General features: G+C 41.6%; 1 protein-coding gene across 1 annotated transcript in view; it reads right to left on the reverse strand.

Annotated features, from left to right (window-relative positions):
- Window positions 1-435: 435 nt before the first annotated feature.
- The window catches only part of ETF1 (eukaryotic translation termination factor 1), a 30,302-nt gene continuing 13,245 nt past the window's right edge, over window positions 436-17,492 (reverse strand). The window contains exons 3-11 of the mRNA XM_066639354.1: window positions 15,635-15,810; window positions 15,413-15,552; window positions 10,266-10,404; window positions 8,547-8,737; window positions 7,883-8,012; window positions 5,464-5,619; window positions 4,907-4,971; window positions 3,381-3,528; window positions 436-2,358 (exon numbers count right to left, since the gene is read on the reverse strand). Coding sequence (XP_066495451.1) covers window positions 2,276-2,358; window positions 3,381-3,528; window positions 4,907-4,971; window positions 5,464-5,619; window positions 7,883-8,012; window positions 8,547-8,737; window positions 10,266-10,404; window positions 15,413-15,552; window positions 15,635-15,810 — 1,228 coding nt within the window. The 3' untranslated portion in view covers window positions 436-2,275. The remainder of the gene's footprint in view (window positions 2,359-3,380; window positions 3,529-4,906; window positions 4,972-5,463; window positions 5,620-7,882; window positions 8,013-8,546; window positions 8,738-10,265; window positions 10,405-15,412; window positions 15,553-15,634; window positions 15,811-17,492) is intronic.

Below are 17,492 nucleotides of genomic sequence, written 5' to 3' on the forward strand. Positions count from 1 at the left end.
AAACCTAGTGAAAAACATTGCAAAGAAGCTTGTAGGCTCCATCCTTGTGACCAATTCCACAGGGATAGCTATTGAAGCGCCTCTTGAAGAGCCTTCAAGACAAAGCAATTTAACGTCGCATAAGAATTCATGGGCAAGAGTCCACTTAGCAAGATGTGTACTTGAGAGATTGTTCTTCAGTTATGAGGGCTAAGCAGCAAAGGAACATTTGCTGAAGAGATTAAAATTCAGCCTTTAGGTGCTGAATTCAGAAGCAAGCCATTTGTTGGTGTTTACTCCACCACTGATTCAGACAGACAGATATGTTGGTGTATGTTTAGGATCAGGTGCCAGTTATCTGTTAGAATATCTGCTCTGCTAAGAATGATTTGAAATTGACGACAGCCAATGCTGTCAACCCTCCCCCAAGTAAAATAAAATCAGGAATCCAGGATATATTCTTAAATATGGTTTAATACTCTTCTCCATTTCTGTACATCACAACACCAAGATATCACTGCTTGGGAGCGCTCTGAAGAGGCTACGTAGTATGTAAAAGGCTAGGATTCTCACCCTTTTAATGTGTTTGTGTAAGTGTAATACATATCAATATATATTGATATATACATCAATATATAATGCAATATATATCACCAGAGATAACACATTGATTGAAGAGATACAAAAATTTGGCATCATTTCCAAACTTAAATAGTAAAAATAAAACTACAAAAAAAGGAGCTGCATACCCTAAATGTGAAACAAGCAGTATATTCAAAAATGTAAATTTACACCCAATTTTTCTGCTCTTGTCATGTCACAGCAGACCCATTTACAATGGCAAAATCAAAGTGTACTGCTTCGAAGAGCACCAGGATGCTTGTGATCAGGCGTTCCACAAGTCAAATTGCATAACCAGACTCACAGAGGGCTTCTGTAAGAGACACTACCCAATGTGATCACTTCTAGTGGACAACTGCAAACATAGCCTGCTTGCAAAGTTATAAAAAGATACAAATTCTATTGCTCACATCGACAGAAAGTCATTTTGGACCTCTTAATACACTGTGATGAGAAGGCTTAGTTAAGACAAACTCTCCCTTCAAATTCAAGTGAGACAGGATTACTGGAACGATATGCAAAATTTGCAAGTTGGGGAGCTTCTGACCAATACAAATGGGAAAGGTGAATAGAGCTAGGCACTAAAATAGAGTATCCTTTAGAAAACCAGCCAGTCCCAGGGAAATGCAGGAAAGTTCAGCTATCTGCCTTGCATGTGCTATGCCACAGTGTTGAAAGTGAACCTTTGGCGCCAAGCTTCTACAAAAATCCAACTTACCAATTTCTACAGATGCTTCACAGCAACCAGTGCCAAGGTTTTAAGTCAGTCACATTTTTCTACTTGCATTTAAAGCAATTTGTGAAATTTTGACTTGCTGATCCACCAAGGCATCTTATGCAGTCTCCCAAAGCAAAAAACAAAAAACCTAAAAGCCCCAAACCCCAGAAAGAACAGAGCCAAGCATAAATAGTATTAGCTTGCTTGTGGAAACTGTTTATTGACTGACAAGAGGGAAGAATGAAGGCCACACAACTCAAACCCCCATGAAGCCTGCCGAGACCCTGGCATTTGAACTGCTATTAAACATACTTCCCAATTTATACAAGCAGTGCTTTTACAGTCTAAGGACAAAAATGGGTGAACTTCCCAGACTTTCTGAATGTGCAAGTCACACCTTTCAAGCTGGCATGCCACAGAACTCAATTCCTTATTACTTTCCACCACTGTAGACAAAGAACAATGGAACATCATCTCCCTAAGGTTCTTCTTCTGCAGTCTAAGCCAAGAACGCCATGTAAATGGGTCATGTCACTGCAAAACGCAGCAATAAATTGTCTCCAATCAAAATACGAAACAAACCAGTATAATCTTTCTATTAATTTTTTTCAAATGAAGGTTTACAGCAGTTAATGTAGCATGAAGGTTAAAAAAATCATTTTCATAAAATACAAGAGCAACCAATTTCACCATTAAGTAAAAGTAAAAACTGGGATTTTTTTTTTTAAATTAGTCCAGAATGGCATTATAGAAACTTAGTAGATTGCTGCTGTACTGACACTATGACAAATCAGTAGGGCTTGCTTGCTTGCTTTTTTAAACCCGGTGTTTCTGGATAAAGTTCTGGAAATACTCCAATTCTAAGGCAGGGATCTGTTTTGTTTTCCATTGTGAGTTTTCTCCTTGGGTTGGATGCTGGAGGGGTGAGGCACAGTTTGCCAGACCCAGGTCGACTACCTAGTAGTCATCAAGGTCAAAAAATTCATCATCTCCTCCTTGGTATTCCATTCCCTGGAAGTCTACTCGGTACCGCAAGATACCTGAAGAAATAAATGTCAGAAGGAAGATATTATAATCACCTCCCATTATATAAAAGACTTGGCACAAAACTTCTCATACTCTAATGCTGAATAAGACATCACTTATACTGAATGGTTTTGATTCACGCAGCTCTCTCCAGTAGGAATGTGAATACAAAAACATGCTGCCTATTCTAAAAGTCCTTTCCAACACTTTATTTCATTGAAGAAAATACATGTTTTGGCTCTACAACTCTTATTTAAGAAGGATCCCACCCCACAAACTTTGGATAAAATGCTGGACAGAACTGTATTACCAGGTTGAAATTCTGGGGTAATGAATATCCCACACTGCTAACAGTCTTTTTGAAGACCATTCTTGCATTGTCCACACTGACTTCCTCCAACAGCCACCTCTAACACCTAACATGAGCAATTCTCCTCAACAACAGAATCTGTTGAGAATCTTATTCTCTTCCTACCACCACTTTGTTTTTCTCTCTCCCTAAGCAGACAAGCCGATTACACATAGCACTTACTCCAAGAGTGTCCTGAAAACATTAGAACATTTGAGCATGTATCAAAAGACTATTCAAGATATCCACCTGATAAAGGTCTGACATACTGTGTATGAGGCAAATAAGCTCAAAAATAAAACACTTTTACAAACTGATATTTAGATGGTCTTTTAATATTTGTGACCTACAGTTTGGCAAAATCTTACAAGAAACCGATAACCACCACTGTTGGGCATCACCTCAGAAAACTGAAATATTCTAGATAAAAAAAGGGACAGATTTTTAACCACCAAACTGCAAATATCCTCTAGATACAAATATGGTATTGCTGAGTCATTTGCCAGGGCAAAGCAGAAGTGGCTGACACTTAACAGATCACATGAACTCTAGAATAACAATAAAATTATCCTGCCTGGCATAAACACAGATACAGAAATTATCCTGCCTGGCAGAAACACAGATATATTTACAATAAGTTGATGGAAAATCTAGTGAAAAAACGAATTGTGTACTCTGCCATGTTACCTCCAATTCCTCCAAATCCTTTCACAAACTGAGATCCTTCCTGTGACTTGTCTGTCACGATTTCCAAAGTAGCTCCAAATTTCTTGTAATTGTTAGCAAACCACTCAAGGAGAGGCATGCTTTCTATCAGCTCGTGTTCTTGTCCAGTCTAGAGAAGAGGAAAATTGAAGCAATTAAATAATGCTATGTTCTGCAGGCTACAGCTCACATGCTAACTTTCTTTTTACTGCACTAGGATCACAGTAACCTTGCTGAATTATTATACTGTTTTCCACCCAACATGCACAACTAACAAATATTCAAAGCTTATAGTCCCTCATCTAGATGCACAGGCCTCATTTCAGCAACAAGTGTGCTCAACCAAACCATAATTTTTAGTCTCCCTATGGGCTCTCTCTCTCTCTGGTCTGCAGTTCAGACCATTAAGTACTCAAAATGAACTACAATAAAATAATGAAAAATTACTCCTTTCCTCATATCCACTTTCCTTTCTCTGATAAAATGCCAGTGTATCTCCTTTACAGAAGCAATACATTTTAAGTTTCTTGAGGGGTAACTCTTCAGCTAGATCTGCTTACTTAGAGAACAGTCTAGGGCGCACAGGTCAATTAGGCCCATTTCCTTTGGCAACTTGCAAACCAATTGGGCCTAAGGTAATTTAGCCTAAGTCCACCAGTGCAAGCTCTCAGAAATAGCAGCAGGGCCTGAACTGATGCATTTCTTGAGGGCATGGGACAGCAGTGGAAGGTGCACCAGGGTTGCTAGGCTGGTCCTCACTCTGCTGGCAATTACTTTAACAAGCAGCTCAAGTTCCTCTATATCGGGGGTCTCCAAACTTTTTGGCCAGAGGGCCGCATCAAATGACTGGCACAGTTTTGAGTGCAGAAAAAAAATATAAAAAAATTAGAGATAGAACTTAGATGTATGAATAAATGAATGAATGGGCTCATTCATTCAACCTCTCTAGCCCTTAGAACACCCTCCAGTTGCAACCAGAGCATAGTTCCAGTCATGTTCGGCAAAGTGGGCCAGGGGTTTCAGGGGCTTGCCTCAGGCCAGATAGAGGCTTGCCACGGGCCGCATCTGGCCCCCAGGCCGGGGTTTGGAGACCCCTGCTCTGTGTCACAGAAGAATTGAGTAACAGCACATGTATTTGAAAGTGAGCAAAAAGGGTGCTGAGTTTCTGAAATCCTGAGTTTCTGAAAGACTCCCCCCACTTCTGCTGTATTGCTAAGGTAGACTATAGATTCCATGCAAGGCAGTCAAATGGACAATCACTTGGCATAACATGTTTGAATCTTTAGAAGAATAACCAGCAGCCAATGGAGCTCTTCACAACAGCTTTCTACTAATATATCACATTAGTATTCTGCCCTCCACCATGGAGCTCAGCATGAAGTACATGAATCATTCCATTTTATCCTCACAATGAACCTGTGAGGCATATTATTTAGAGACAGAGACTTGCTCCAGGCACCTCATTTGTTTCATAGCTAAGGAAGAAAGGATGTAGCTTTTCAAAATACCTCTTTATCTGTGAAGTGAGATTTATCTTTTTCTTGTTCTGGTGTCAAATACAGAATCTTCTCTTCTGGGGTGGGGGGGGGGGGAGAGAAGAGAAAAAAGCACAGGAGCCTGAACAACATTTCCCAAACCACACTAAGATGCATCAAGTTCCTGATTAGTGCAAAATCAAGAATTCAATCAATAAAAATTAAAATAATTGTGTTCTGAAGAGATAAGTAACAACTATGATGTTGTCTTCATGAGCCAGATGTGAGGAAAGGCTAACTAGATGCGAGAAGTTAAGTCAGGGACAGTCAAGTTCATAATGAGTACACATTTGTTAAGTTCTAGAATGGATAAATGGGAATGTTGAAAAGGCAGCAGTGATCAGTGCAACAGATGGCCGATGAGTTTCAAAGAACTTGCTTATTTTTAACATTTGCATCCTTTCTTAATCTAAGTTAGTCTAAGGAACCATCTCTAGTATGTAAAAAGTAACATCAGAAGACCCCCCCCTGCAAGAGTTCATTACTAAAGCAAAACCACTTCAATTACCTAGGTAGGGGAAACCGCATACCTTCTGTGCCTTGGCAATGGAGAACGTATCTCATTATATCCAGGTTTTCATACACTATCAGGATCTCTACTGCTCCCATTTCTAAGGCTTTTAGAGTGTCTTCAACACCAAAACAGTACTTTCCCGTGTCCTGACTGATTTCATCAAAGTATCGGCCTACATTTAGAATAAACCAGAAAACAGACAGGAGTGACTATGACATTTATCATTACTGTTTTGAGAACAGAAACAACTGTGCTCAAACTCATCTAATGAAGCAATGAGGTTGCCACTGCTCAAAGAAAACAAATAAGTGTTACTTGGACCCAATTCAGAGATAAGACAACATGATACTTCCATTTTGTGGGCAGCAAGAAGGTCATGGGAACAGATTTTCCTGGACTGTTTTTAGTGACCAGAAAGATAGCTTAAGTGAAAGAAAAGCTGAACACAGGAATATATACGATCAAAGAATGCCTTACATATCAATCCACTTGACTTTTTTGGAAAGTTTCTCCACTTCTAGAGCCCATTATGCCCTCCCCCAAATACTAGATAGAAGTTTATTTCCTGTTTGCAAACCAAAACAGAGATAACGGTGCTTTCAGTGTGTATGCTCAAGGTGTCAGAGGACAAACACAGGACACCACACAAACCATCCAAGCTTGAACATGCAGTCCAAGCAATACAGTGGGTCTTCCTTATTAGTAGGTCTTGGCAACTGCAAATTCGAACAACAGCAGATGCTGAACCCATTGCTGGAAGGCCTCAGAGGACCTCCAGGATAGAGCCAGGAGACTGCTGGTTCAGGCCAGCAACGTCTGGTTCACTAGTACAAACTGGAAGTGCCTTCAAACATCTAAAAGGCTTCTGAGAAGGCCGGGAAGCCATGAACAACCTCTGGAGGGAAGGGTGCAACCCCCCGGTAAGTAATTGCAGTGCCATGCAGTCTCCCCTGTGGATTTCATCATTTGCAGAATTTGGTATCCACAGGATTTCAAATGGATGGAATGGATCCCCAAAGATACTGAGGGTCCACTGTATACATTCAAAATTTTGAATTGTAAGATGGACATATATTCTCATATACAGGTCCAGCCTATTTATACATGAATTTTTTTATACACAGATTTGACTCAACGCAAATGGCCCCTGTAAATGAGAAGAAATGTGCTGATCCCTGGAGAAGGGGAAAAATGCACCCCTTTAAAATCAGTTTAAAAAACTGTAACAGTAGCCTCCTTAATGAGAGAGAGGGGGCAGCTGGCTGACAATCCATCAATCCTTCTCTCTCCAGCAGACACCTTCCTTCCCCCTGAGCATGTAAAAAGAAAGGTGATAACTTTGCATTGGTGTCTTCTTAATGACTCTTATCTTACATCACAAAAGTTAGCAAGGCTGTTTTTAAGTCACTGGAGCAAAGAAACTTGTTTTTTAAATTGATTTGCTATAGTGTCTTTTTTTGTCATCCACTTGAGTACTTGGAAAGGAACCCAGGAATAATGAGGCTCAACCTGTATAATTGAAAAAGCTTCTTACAAAGTCCCTTACCAAAGGCTCCTGACTAACCTTTTCAGCCATGGAATAAGAGAACAGAGATTGTAGCCATGATGGCTATATGGAACTGCCAGAGGCAGTATGCTTCCAAATACCTGCTAGACAGTAAGAGCAGGGGGGAGGGGTGGCAGCTGTGGTCTTTATATCATGCTTGCAAACTTTCTAGAACCATCTAGCTCAGGGGTGTCGAACATAAGACCTGGGGGCCGGATTGGCCGGCAGAAGCTTTATCTGGCCCTCAGATGCTAAGCAGTGCTGAGCTGTTACTGCTAAAAGGGCAATCCCCACAAAAATTGGGCTCTCCCATATTGTGAACTATGATAAAGATTTGCGTGTTTTCTGTCATTTACAGTTAATGAATTCCTAAGTGAGAAAAAGTGCTTATTTTTGGTTATGAATTGTTTAATGACATCACTTCCTGCCTAACAACATCACTTCCGACCCTTAGCAGGCATCATGAATCCCATTCAACCCTCAGTATGAAACGAATTTGACATCCCTGATCTAGCTGGTCACTGTGAAATAACAGGATGTTACAGTAGATGGACCTTTAATCTACAGGGTGTTTTTTTTTTAGCAAGAACATTCATAGGCATAAGCAATTTCAAAACTGTCAGTTTGAGGGTTGATATCCATCCCATGCCCTTAAAAGCAAGGCCCAATTTGCTTCTTGGACGACTGCAGAAATTTAAGCTACCTGTTAAGCCAATAAAAAAGATGCCACATTTGTCAGTAATATTTTCTATTGAGACAATGTTGACAAGTACCTTCTATGACTGATGCACAATACTTATATTCCAACATTTTTGTACATTTATATTATATTTTTGTACATTTATATTGCAAGTGGCATAGGAAGGTTAGATTGTTATTTCATTCATACCTATTAGTTTCTTTTCTTGAATGAATTTCACATTAGACAGGACCTCAGTGGACAATTCAATTGCTTGATTGAATCCATTTTCACCACCATATGAGATGTCTACTAGCTTTAGTACTTTGGACTGCAATCGCTATAAATACAAAACACAAGTGTCAGAAGAATTAGTATATAAACACGCTAAATTAAGAGGCTGAAAAATGTTACAATGTTGGAAGTAAATTCAGAACCTCAGACATTAATGCTGACACTATGTCTGAAGATAGCAGGTGCTCCCCCCATATCAAATTCAGGGGAATTTGGATTGCTAACACACCTAGCTTTTCACTTGAGAAAGAAACCGAAATCCTGCCTAGTAAACCGTGGTCGTTTACCATTATTCCAATATTAGATCTCCTAGTTGTTCAGTGAATGCAAATGCGAGCAAAATTATGTGGATACTGAGTCCAGTGGAAGATTGTCCAAATTATTCTGGTGGTCAAGAAGTAGGATTTCAATGCTTGTACAGCTTCTTTGTTTCCCCCTTCTCAGAGTTACTGATTTCCCATTTTATAAACCTAATATGTCTATGCACTGAAGAACCAACACCAAGTGGTTACTGAAGAGGCACTAGGCATACATCTGTTACATAACCACATACTACCAGCACAAGGTCACTTCCATTTACCTGATCAAACATGTCTGATTGACTTAGTTCAGTTTTGAAGTCTGCTGATCCAGCTAACACAAGACCAGCCACGTTCACCTTGTCACCAGAAATGAACAGCTGTACTGCCGTTTCTGCTACTTTCCGTACATAGTTGTGCCGCTTCTCCATTCTCAAACGAGCAAAACGCAAGGCAGATTGACCTCCTCTTCCTTTAAGAGAATAAAAAATATTGCCAAGCTGAAAAAGCTGTGTTTGTTTTCAAATCTCTCTCCCCTAGTGAAATGAAGAGTTAGATATCCTTCCCTCTCTTTTAACTCCATGAGCCACAAGTTTGTTAGACCATGGCCAAGTTTCATGCACAAGCTCCCATATTAAAATTCACAGGCATGTTTCAGCAGTTATGTCTACAACTGCACTGTTTGAAAATTATGGAAGGGGCTCCTCACATACAGTTAAGCTTCTATTTAGAGGTGTTTGAAAACAGTGTTACAGGTGAGACCACTGTATCCATGGGGGATGCATTTTTGGATCTCCGCAGATACTGAAAACCAGATAAGCAAATCCGCTGTTTCGGTCCTTTAAATCCTCTGAAGGTGACCAGAACTGTGCTCCGGTCACCTCTGTAGTGCTTTCTGAAGCCCACAGAGGCCATACACATCTGCCTGTGGACGTCAAACAGTTTCCTAAGAGAAACTGGCAGCAACATTTTTGGGGCCATAACAGCCATTCTGAAGCCTGCAGAGGCTGTGGGCAGACGGAAGTTTCAGAAAGCCCTCCAGAGGCAACCAGAGTGCAGCTCTGGTTGCCTTCAAAGGGTTCAGGTTAGGCCAAGTCTGGCTCATTGTGGGTCAGGGGGATCATCTGGATACGGAGGCCCCACCTATATTTGACTCTAAGCCCGTTGTGTTCAGTAAGACTTAGGCTGTAAACCTATGTTAGAAGAAATAAACATCTCTACATTTCATGATCATAAAATAGTACATGGACAAAATAGTAATTGGTTATGTTAATTTCACCTTGTAGAGAGCAAGTTACAATCCAGCCCAGAAAAACTGGATTACATCTAGACATGCACAAGAAGATCTTTCTCACTCCCTGCCATGAACCACACCTGGAAGCTAGGGGGACATTATCAAAAATTAGGCAGAGGCACTTTCTGTGAGTAAGCTACCCTGTTTATTTCAAGAGACCTAAGCATGTCTACATCTGTGCTGAATTGTGGCTAAAGTCCTTTAAGTACAGATCAATCTTCAGTAAAATAAAAAAAATTAAGCAAGTTGCTTATATTCTACACAGTGCTGTACAGCAGCAACACAACTGCAGCAAAAGTAGAATTCTCCCCTACACGCAGAGAAATAAGTATTCTGAAACTAAGTTCACTGAACTGCTTGAATGTCTCATTTTTGCTTCTCTTGGTACAATTTCTTGCTCAGCAGAAACTTACCGGCTCTCATACAACAGTGCAGCACTAAGCTTGCAGTCAAGACTCTTTGTTAAAAACTTGTATTTGGTGTCAAAGCCCATTTATCCTTAATTATTCCACAGTATCCTCATCTATGTACAGTGTAACTGTACTGCAGTCAGAGAACATATTCAAGACAATGTTTAGGCTTGTAGTCTCCACCACCCCAATCACAGAATTACTTCGCAAGTATTCTTTTACATCATCATCCCCAAACCTTATCCTTCTCCCTTTCATCTACCCTTTATGATCATTGGGGTATTTCTCTACATTACCATGTTTCTTTGGGAGATCCACTGTGAACTTGTGCAGCACCTCTCTAGTATTTCCTTGAAGAGTTCCAAAAAGTGCACCACTACCATCTATTACAATAAAACCAAACTTGCTGTCGTCGGACAATAGCGCTGTAAGGGCCTGAAAGTCAACACAACAGACGCTGATGTTAACAGAACCAACGACAATCAAATAGAATGTCTATACAACCCATCCATTATTATTATTTTTATTATTAAAAGTATTTATATACCGCTTTTCAACTAAAAGTTCACAAAGCGGTTTACAGAGAAAAATCAAATAACTAAATGGCTCCCTGTCCCAAAAGGGCTCACAATCTAAAAGATGCAAATGAATACCAGCAGACAGCCACTAGAACAGACACTGCTGGTAATCTAGAATTAGCAAGCTGGACGTTCTCCTGAAGAAATTAGTTGATCCATTTCAGTCTTCAAACCTCAAGTATCTCTTCTGTCTCAGCCCAAGTTCATTAAAAACACCCCACCATTAGCTAGATTCATTTAGAACAGGGGTGCTCACACTTTTTTGGCTCGAGAGCTACTTTGAAACCCAGCAAGGCCTGGAGATCTACCAGAGTTTTTTTTTACAATGTTCACGCCATCATAACATATAACATTTATGTGTACAATGTATGTTGGTGTACCTTGCATAACCGCATGAGCCAATATTGCACAACACAACATAATTAACTATAAACATTTTTTGTAATTACTTGAGTTTACTTTGATGACTTGCACTGAAGTGAATCAGCCAAGGAGGCATAGTCCAGATAGTAGCTGCTGACAGCCTCAAGCACACTTCCAAATGTTCATCAGTCATGGTGGAATGGTACTTGGACTTAATGATCTTCCTGTAGGAAAAGGCTGACTCACATAAATAAGTGGAGCCCTTCCTGCCTCAGGTGCTCTTATATCCCTGAAGGCCCTATTGCCTTCAAGTGGCTGCAGCTGTGCAGCACACTCTGCTGGATGCCCAGGCCTTACCCTTAAAGGGGCCACTGCTGACACCACATCTACCTCCTCACCAGATCTTCCTGGATTCCAATACAACTGGGGGGGGGGGAGCAGATCTCTATACAGACCAGTGCAAAAACAGGGAAACCCAGGGCGGGGCTCACTCCAGGAATGCGTGGACGGGAGAGAAGCCTGCAATCTACTCATCTTGCCTGGCGATCAACTGGTAGATCGCGATCGACTTACTGAGCACCCCTGATTTAGAATCTGAACTGCCATCAATGCAAACTGTCTAAATGGATTGTTACTTGCTGCTCAACATGCAGCATTTCTTTAAGTTTGCTAGAAAGGTGCTGCCAAATTGGTTCAGATTATAATATGTAAGGGTAGCGAGGGATAGAATGGAGCAAATATTGAAGAGAGGACAATCAAATGATAGCTAAGGCATTTGGAAACAAGGGATGGGAGACAGGCAGCTGAAAGAATATTTTCTACAAGCAACTTGAAAAATATAGTGCTAAGAAAAAGAGCCAAGATCAAGCCTTGGGCAGCTCCTTTATACATTTTCTTCTCTCTTCGAAATGTCCCCACCCCCTCAAACTAGAAAAGCCACGATCTTGCGGCTCTCTCCTACACTGTTTGCACAAGCAGTTCAGACTGTTCAAATGAACAATTCATTAGTGCAAGATGATTCTGGAGTAAAGTTGGGAACCAATTTTGAATTGGATTACTTTTCTTGGAACTGTACTGTGGAGCATGGGGTGTTGTGAGAACTTGTTCCATTCCCAGAGCATTCAGCTCATGCAAGAATTCCTTGCACAAGTAGAACACGGTTTCCAATGGTGGTTCAACCTTTGCGAACAGGTTAAGACACAAATCTTTATAAAAACCTATGGGAAATTTCTGCTTTCAAGATTAAGCATTATAGATGACACACCTGATAATTTTATCTACCGTTATGGGCTTAGAAGGCAGGGACTGATAAATCAATCTGTAATCCTAGAAGATTACATTTTCTCACCGGAACAGTTCTCAATCCTACTTGGGTGACCTTTACTCTCTTTAACAATGGAAAAAAACCTGGAATTCTCTTCAGTGGCTTCAGGGTGGTTATGTTTCAGAATTCAAGAAAATCCTCCACCTGGCAGCAGACAGTCACATGTTTCCGAGTGGTGAAGACCAGAAGTGATTGTGAGGAGCTCCAGAAGGTTCTCTACAAACTGGCAGAACGGGCAGCGAATAGGCAGATGCGTTTCAATGTAAGCAAGTGTAAAGTCATGCACACTGGGGCAAAAAATCAAAACTTCACATATAGGCTAATGGGTTCTGAGCTGCCTGTGACAGATCAGGAGAGAGATCTTGGGGTGGTGGTGGACAGCTCAATGAAAGTGTCGACCCAATGTGCGGCAGCAGTGAAGAAGGCCAATTCTATGCTTGGGGTCATTAGAAAAGGTATTGAGAACAAAACAGTTAATATTATAATGCCACTGTACAAATCGATGGTAAGGCTACACCTGGAGTATTGTGTCCAGTTCTGGTCACCACATCTCAAAAAGGACATAGTGGAAATGAAAAGGTGCATAACGGAGTGACTAAGATGATTGCTGGGCTGGGGCACCTTCCTTATGAGGAAAAGCTATGATGTTTGGGCATCTTCAGCCTAGAAAAGAGGCGCCTGAGGAGGGATATGATTGAGACATACAAAATTATGCATGGGAAGGATAAAGTGGATAGAGAGATGCTCTTTACACTCTCACATAACACCAAACCAGGGGACAGCCAGTAAAATTGAGTATTGGGAGAGTAAGGACAGACAAAAGAAAATATTTCTTTACTCAGCATGTGGTTGGTCTGTGGAACTCCTTGCCACAGGATATGGTGACAGTATCTGGCCTAGATGCCTTTAAACGGGGATTGGACAGGTTTCTGGAGGAAAAATCCATTACGGGGTACAAGCCATGATGTGTATGTGCAACCTCCTGATTTTAGAACTGGGTTATGTCAAAATGTTGGATGCAAGGGAGGGCACCAGGAGGCAGGTTGTGTTTGTTGTCTGGTGTGCTCCCTGGGGCATTTGTTGGGCTGCTGTGAGATACAGGAAGCTGGACTAGATGGGTCTATGGCCTGATCCAGTGGGACTGTTCTTATGTTTCTAACAACTCTAATGGGGGGGGGGTCTCCCCTTCTGCCCCAAAAGGACTGAGCAGCAGGAGCCCCTTAAGTAGTCACAGTAACAAATCCATCATGAAATCTGAAAGAAACCTATATAGACAACATATCCTACTACAGAAAACCTACAGGACTTGCACTGCCTAAGTCCATGCCTCAGGCTATGAGCTCTCCCAAACCAACATACCCAAGTGTGTGCTCCTTGATTCTACCGGGGCAGGTAGACTGAACTACCCTGGAAATATGAAAGAGGAGAATTCACAGGCAAGGCACAGGAAACACCATGCTCTGGTGATTCCAAGGTGGCTCAGTCTTTGCACATGGGATATTCCAAGCAGTACATCCTTTAAGGTGGGAACTACACAACAGCCCCACGCATCACATTTAACAACCACCTCCCAAAGACATATATTTTGAGGTGCTTGGTAAGGTGTACACTGACCTGCAGGTCACCACACTACACACAGTTTTTGGGATAGGACAACCGCAATAAGCCGCCAATGCTGCTGTTCCCCTCAGAATATGCCCTAATCCTTGAGGAAGCCTCTTTCCACCAGGTTGAATAGGCCAGCTCAATGAATGCCCTAAACCATCTGGATTAGATCATAGTAGGACAAATCCTACAACCTAATTTAGAAGGTTTAAATGAAACAAAACATGCTCTTGGACTTCCTAAAAACCTGAATCCCAGACAGGTAAAAACCTCAGAGCCCTACAAACATCCAGGGCATGCCAAATCCCCTCACTGGGATGGACCAGATTGGGACAAAAGGAAGTTAAACAACCGTGAGTCAAAACTAGCAACAGAGGCAGGGTGTATAAATGGGAAGAGAATCCCTAGATAGGGGAAAGGGGCTTTAAAACCCAGCCTAGCCTGCTCAGCATCTTTGAAATGGAACTGCCACTCTCATGTCTGAGGCATTTACTCCCCAAAAGTAGGCCATGGCTAGATGCAGGATTTGTAGCTGGGTTATGACCCCTTCCCCCGGGTTAAGGATTTTTGTACCACCTTTGAAATCAGTTGGACCTCAGTTGGGGGGAATACATACTGACCTGGACATTACAGCCCACAGCCCCAGTTAGAGGTGTAGGGCTAGTCTGTGCTGATAAATTGTATCACGCACCAAAGCAGGGCTTTAAGTGATCCAGGCACTGCCTTCTTTATTCAGGGCCACAAAAGCAGCAAGGCCAAAGTTTTCACTGCCATGGGTGGGTGGGGCTATTCAGAGGATTTGAAGCCTCAGCCTTCCCTGTTGCTGGTGGGAGTGGGGTGAAACAAGTGGCTGAGACAAAGGTAAAGGTCCTTGTCCCTTCCCCAGGCTCAGTTTGGGTTGGGTTTCCTTCTTGGGGAAGTTTCTCCAGGCAAGTTGAAGGGAACTACTTTCCCCAATACCCTATCCAAGATGAGAGGAAGGGAGCTAACTAGAAAAAATATTCAAGAAAGCAAAGAAGGAGCTAAGTTTCAGACCCTGCAATCTGCTACCTGGGCAAGCCCAGTCTGGGGAAGCAAAGGGGGAGTTCCTCCTCAGAGCTATTCTATTATAGCTGTTCTATAGCTATTAAGCTATAATTAATGCAATCCTGCCTGCTATCAAGAAGAGCAGTTTTCCACAAGCAAAGATTGAGCTATCCTGGGACCACTGAGGGAGCCTACAATTTGCTTAGTTCTCACAGTATGTGCATGTCTGCCTACAAAACAAAATGCACATTTATGTCCTGTCTCACAGAAACAATCCTCATTACATAATCAGCTCTTGCTTCTAGGACAGTTTGGGCGCTTGGTTGCAAATAAATGTTCCTGTTTTGTATTCTTATATGCATATAGAATTAGAAATCCAGATTTTTGGACAGAAAACCATAGTTGTTGCTGTTTGTGCACAATTAGCACTAAGTTATTCTTCTAGTGAAGTCCATTACAAATCATGAGCAAAGTAAATTGGTTACAAAAACATATCACGTTGTATATCACCAAAGCAACAATTTAGATAAAAACACAAGGCTCTTACCTCTGTATGGAATTTATTATCACACAAATACAATGATGTATTTATTGGTTTGAAAGGTTCAAAGTCAATGTTCACTTTCTTTTCTTTTCCTTCTTCTGTCACAATTGTTCCACAGTAAACAACCAGACCATTTGGAGGTACTGTAAAGAACATAGGGTGGAATCTTAGAAGACGTTGAAGCACAAGTCAAAATAGACACAGTGCAACCAGCAGAACCTTTACCTTTGTTATAAAGTTTTAGTCGTTGCTGTACAGATGTAATAGCTCCGAGGACTGAAAGGCGATTGACTCGGGACTTAATGTTTGACGCTGTACCAAACTCATCAGCTAACATTTTTGCTACTCGTGAGATCTGGTCTTTGGGGGGAATGATCAATGATATCATGCTGGTGCCATTGCTAAAAGGGAAAGAAAAGAAACTAGGTTTAGGCAAAAAAACACTTAACACACAATATGTGCAACTTCAAATGGAAAAAAGAGAACAAAACTATACAAACAGAAACCTCCCTTCAATCTGGTTATTCTCCTTCCACCACCTGCAACAGCAGCAGCACTGCAGGCAGGGACGGGGAAGAGGTATTCCGGGGAGGGGGGAGGCCAGCAGGAGGGTGGAGAGAGGGCGGGGAGAGGTGTGCCAGGGGGTGGGCTGGAGGCAGGGGAGCTCTGCTCTGCAGGATCCAAGGTGCTTGTGTACGGCTGCATCTACACGAGTGCCTTTACCTTACCGCCAACCTTTTGGTCAGCAGTAAAGTGAGCAGGCCCATTGCGGGGCTGCTTACCTTACTCGGGGGAAGGGGACGGAAGTCCCCTTCTCCTGAGGAGCCTCCTGCGGTAACCCAGGAGGCACAGTATCCGGCGGCAGCCCTTCTCAGTGCCACTGAGCCTGGACGCCGCGGGCAGCTCAGGATTGGGCTGCCCATCTGTAAGCACCATCTCCTAGGAACTAGCAAGCTCCCATGTTCATAGAAAAATTTAGATTTTCTATTTGCGTTATGAAAATGATAGGACTATCAAGACTGTTAGTGTACATTCATAAAACTAACTCAACTTTTACTACAAAGTTGGTATTAAGTACCTGCCTGGTCATTACTGGCAAACTAAAACAGATGGACCAGCAAGTAGCATTGGTGAGATTTTCCTCTACTTACTTTTATCAGTACTTGAAGGGCTAACTTCCCCAGCAGCCAGCTCTTTAGAGTGTGTTGGGAAATGACGCTACCAGGACCACATAGGCAACTGGTAAATATCAACTCTGCACTTAACACTGCTCACCAATGTGGCCATATAGCTGAAGCCATGCTGGTGTCAAGAGTATTATTTTTAGCCCTGTTTTTTATATAGAAGATTTATATACCACCTTTCCCCAGGCTAAGAACCTGGCATATGAGGCGGTTTACAAGAAAGTTAAACATAATAAAAAAAAAACATACATAAAACAAAACAAAAGGCAGAATAACCAAGAAAAGCAGATTAAAAACAGCCAGCTGGTAACAGAATAAATAAAACATTACCACTGTCACTGCCACCACTTAAGAGGATGGGCAAAAATTTCTGTTGGCAGGTAACTTTTACAAAGCTAATTCTCACTACTACGGTGACCATACTTCACTTGCTGCTCTGAACAGATATTCACAACAGGTTCTATCAACTGTAAGGCTTTTATATAATATATTGAGACACTGGTAACTGATTTAATGGTGTCAAGACATAACATGACACACACAGTAGCAGGAGATGGATACTATCTGTGCATACTTCTTCATGTAAGTGTCCCTATCTGTACATACAACCCAATATAGCATTTATACTGCAAATGCACTTTGCAGTACATATAAACATGTGCAAGAGTGGCAACGAAGTGCTAACCAGACCAGTCTATGACAATAGGCTTCAGTGACTTTGACTGTGACTTTCAGTGACAATAGCAAAACAGGTTTAGTCTGTTGCACTGACAGTGAGTAGGATTGATTTTGCTTAGCTTTTCAGAAATTCCAGATCTACCCCATAATTCAAAGAAAAGGATCTTGTATCCAATCCACATTCCCACTCAAGATATAATATGAACTAGCAGCATATGCTG

This window comes from Tiliqua scincoides, chromosome 1 (assembly GCF_035046505.1).
Source record: "Tiliqua scincoides isolate rTilSci1 chromosome 1, rTilSci1.hap2, whole genome shotgun sequence".
NCBI lineage: Eukaryota > Metazoa > Chordata > Lepidosauria > Squamata > Scincidae > Tiliqua > Tiliqua scincoides.